Source organism: Brassica oleracea, chromosome C3 (genome assembly GCF_000695525.1).
Source record: "Brassica oleracea var. oleracea cultivar TO1000 chromosome C3, BOL, whole genome shotgun sequence".
In the NCBI taxonomy this organism is placed as follows: domain Eukaryota; kingdom Viridiplantae; phylum Streptophyta; class Magnoliopsida; order Brassicales; family Brassicaceae; genus Brassica; species Brassica oleracea.
Window position 1 is genome coordinate 19,236,778 of NC_027750.1, and position 3,831 is coordinate 19,240,608.

Sequence of the window (3,831 nt, forward strand, 5' to 3'; positions counted from 1 at the left end):
ATGTCACTGCTTATGTTAAAAGATAAAATTCGTGCATCTACCGTCTGCAAGAAATGGTGTGAAGCCGCTAAATCTGTTAGGGTTGTTCATAAGCATCAATGGTTTGCCTCCATTCCTACATTTGGAAACTCTATTAATCTTTTCGATCCATTGGAGAGGAAGAAGTACACACTGAATCTGCCCGAGAAAGGTGTAACTGATGTTGCTTACTCAAAAGACGGATGGTTGCTTATGCGCAGATCATCCTTTGTGGAATTCTTCTTCTTCAACCCCTACTCTCGGGAGCTCATAAGCTTGCCAGACAATGAATTGCCATATCAGGCAATTGCTTTCTCTTCTGCCCCTACATCAGAAACTTGTACTTTGGTCACATTAAACCGTATTTCAGAATGTATTGTGGCCATCAGCACTTGCTATCCTGGAGCAACTGAGTGGATAACCAAAAAGTTTCATTGCGCTTTTGGCCCCAATGTCCATAGCAACCTTGTATGTGTTAATGATCGCTTCTACTGCTTCACCTCAGGAGGTGTTTTATTTGAATTTGATCCAGCTTCTCGCACATTGAGTCATCAAGCATGGGATGATGTTAGATTCCCAGAAATTCATAACAATGAATGGTCGTATCTGCCAAAGGAACTGTACTTGATGGAGCAGAAAGGAGAGCTAATTCTCATGTATACATATGGCGCTGAGAAACCAGTGATGTATAAGTTGGTCTCTTCAAAATGGGAAGAGATGAGTAGTACACTAGACGGCTTGACAATCTTTGCAAGTATGTATTCCTCGGAGACCAGAATGGATGTTTTAGGGATGAAGAACAGCGTGTACTTCCCAAAGTATGGCTTACGTAACAACATGCAATGTGTATCCTACTCATATAATGATGCCAGGTACTATCCGGGTCAGCCGGAACGACGATTACTATGCCCTGTTGATAGTCTTTGGATCGACCCACCACCATTTCTAATGTAACTTGAGTGCGCTTTGAGGGTTTTTTTTATATATTTATATATGCATCAATCGTCGTATCTGACAAAACTTGTAGACTTGAGTTTTAAACTATGAGATTGTGCGAAATTTATTATTATGGTTTAAACTTTCAGATTATTTTGCATGTGATTGATTTGATTTAACTTCTTTTTTTTTTGTTGAATGGAGATCCCCTAATAATATTTTTATCATCCAAATTCAAAAGAAAATGAACATAAAAATATGAGATGTTTGTATATCATACGTTTTAGGTTTAGGTAGCATTTTACAAAACAATAATTGCGAATTAGGTACCACATAAGTTTTATTGGAGGTCAACTTCTCATTTTAATTAGAAATAAAATCAGAATCAGTTGTTTTGGGAAACTCGAATATAAAATGCTTTCAAAAGACCTCTTAAATCAATTGAAAACTGATGTAAAAAAAAAATCATTTGAAAACTTTCATTTCCATTTTGGAAATATATTAGCGTAAGTAAATAGAAAAATAAAATTATTTTACACTTTTTATTCTAAGAAGTTTGAAAACTTATTTTATTAGCTGAGTAATATTATTTCAAATTTTGAGCTTGCTTATCTTTATTTTCACAATATAGATTTTAATGTGGGTTTATTTAATAGAGTTAATTGAAATGAATTACAGTGATTTTTGAGCTTGTAATTTATTTCAAAAAATTTGCTTGTTTATCATTATTCTCACAATATAGATTTTAATGTGGGTTTATTTGATAGAGTTAATTGAAATGAATAAAATGATTTTTGTTATCGATTTTGAATCTTATGATTTTGGTTGTATTTCAAAATTAAGGCATTGAACTTATAATTAATATATTTCCAACATGCATCTAATTTCTAAAATTTTATTAAAAGTGACTAAACAAAATATTCTCCTTTTTTGTACCAGCATGATTACTTTCAGTTTAATACAATTACCCAATAACTATAGAATTTTCATACTTATAAACACCAGAGGAAATTTATTTTCCAGCTTTACTAAATAGCTTTGGTTCCTTCAACTAAAAGTAAAAATAAAAGTACATAACTTTGACTGGGTAATATGAAGGTCATTGTGAATCAACAACAACACAAATTTTGAATTGTGGTACATTATTCAACAAAACATGCGTATTTTTGTATTTTATCCCCTCCATGAAGTATTTCACATTTTCTTTAAATAGTGCCTAATGTATTTCTCTTTATATTCATAATATGGGATATTTTTTTCACCTTTTCCTTTGTGTATGTACATCAACTAAATAACCCCAAAAAAATATGGGTTATTTAGTTGATGTACATACACAAAATGATTTCATAGTTCAAATATTTATGAGCAAATGAACATGTAAGAAGTTACATATCAAATGTTCCTTAATTGAGACTTGGGAGCTTTCTCGAATGTCACCTTTACTTTTTTTTCCAATTTTATTCCAAAGATAAAATGACGTCGTTTTATCAGTAACAAAGGACTCGAAACAGATGAATCCAAATCTACTAAGATTAATGCATTCAATTGTTCAGTCAAGTAATCTGGTGCTCAGCTAGCAGAGACCACATCTATTACCACAAACAAAATAGTGCTCTTTCACAAATATATTTTTACATAAATGCAGTCATACTCTCTTTGTATTTAGTTCATTATTTCCACATTCAAGAGTCAAGAGTCATAAGAACGCATACTACAAGGATCATTTTTAATCACCTCGTCCAATTGACTCATAAAATGTGAAAGTTGGTAAGATTTTTTAGACAGCTAACTTATTTGCCTAAGTGATAGATCTCAGCCTTAAATAACATTTTTCTTATCACACACATGTTTTCAAATATTTTGGCTTTTGAATTAAAATCATGTTCAAACTAGATAGACAGAACAAAGCTTATTGTTTCTATACATGATTTCAATTTGGAGACATGGTTTTCCTTGACATATTCCTCTCCACCTGTTTCAGACATATATTTCTTTCCTTAAAATAAAGATATTTAATTTTAACTTTAAAGAGAATACCATATTCTTTTGTTTGACTAGCATACATTCAGATATTTAATTACTTGCTATAATGTTTTTCTCTTATATATAGTTTTTACTTGTCATAAAACATTTTTAAGTTTTGGACTTAAATCAAAATGACTGATAAGAGAAGAAAGCTTATCTTGTGAGTTATCTCTCTCTTTCTTTCTCTATCTCTCTCAATAATCACAGGTTCAAAGAGGATTTTAAAAAAATCAAAGGTTCATTTGACGTTATTGGTAGATCATTATCTTCTAATTTAACTTATAATAATCTCACATAGTATTTGCATGATTTGAGGATTTAATTAGATTTTTTTTTCTTCGGTTATGTTCAATTGACTCTGGAATTTAATTTTATTAATCCAGTTCACGATTCTGCAAAAGTACAAGATCTAAAGATATCAAAAGATTCAGGAATTTTGTTACCTATCCACGATCTTATCTCTTAAATGGAGTTTGTGGCTCATGAATTATGTACAGATTTTGATCTGCCAGTTTGAAATAATTTATGGCTTTTAAAACGTCAAAATGATCTCCATATTGGATTATGATATAGTATGGTTTTTGTCTCATCTGTTAAATGCGGTTTGATGTGAATTATAATCTGTGTAGGCAAATCAGAATATGTAGGGGTTATTAGACATATATATGTGGCTTAGTGATGTTTTTTTGTATGTCACAATCATTTATCTGGATTTCCTGAAACATATATCGCATTCTGTGAAGAGTTTAATATGATTTTTTATCTGATGCGTTGTATTGGAGTTTGTGGTCAATCTTTACCTTAACAATCATAACTTTTCCACTATGAAACAATAATAATTGCTCTCTCTCT

The 3,831-nt window shown here is 31.1% G+C and overlaps 1 protein-coding gene across 1 annotated transcript; it reads left to right on the forward strand.

The window, feature by feature from the left end:
* Positions 1-972, forward strand: LOC106330049 (F-box protein At4g00893-like). Its single transcript, XM_013768612.1, has one exon. It carries the CDS (start codon positions 1-3, stop codon positions 970-972), a length of 972 nt encoding a protein of 323 aa, XP_013624066.1.
* Positions 973-3,831: the final 2,859 nt, after the last annotated feature.

Excerpts from the sequence above, each read along its gene's own strand:
- LOC106330049 (XM_013768612.1), top strand. The coding sequence starts at position 1 with ATGTCACTGCTTATGTTAAAAGATAAAATTCGTGCATCTACCGTCTGC.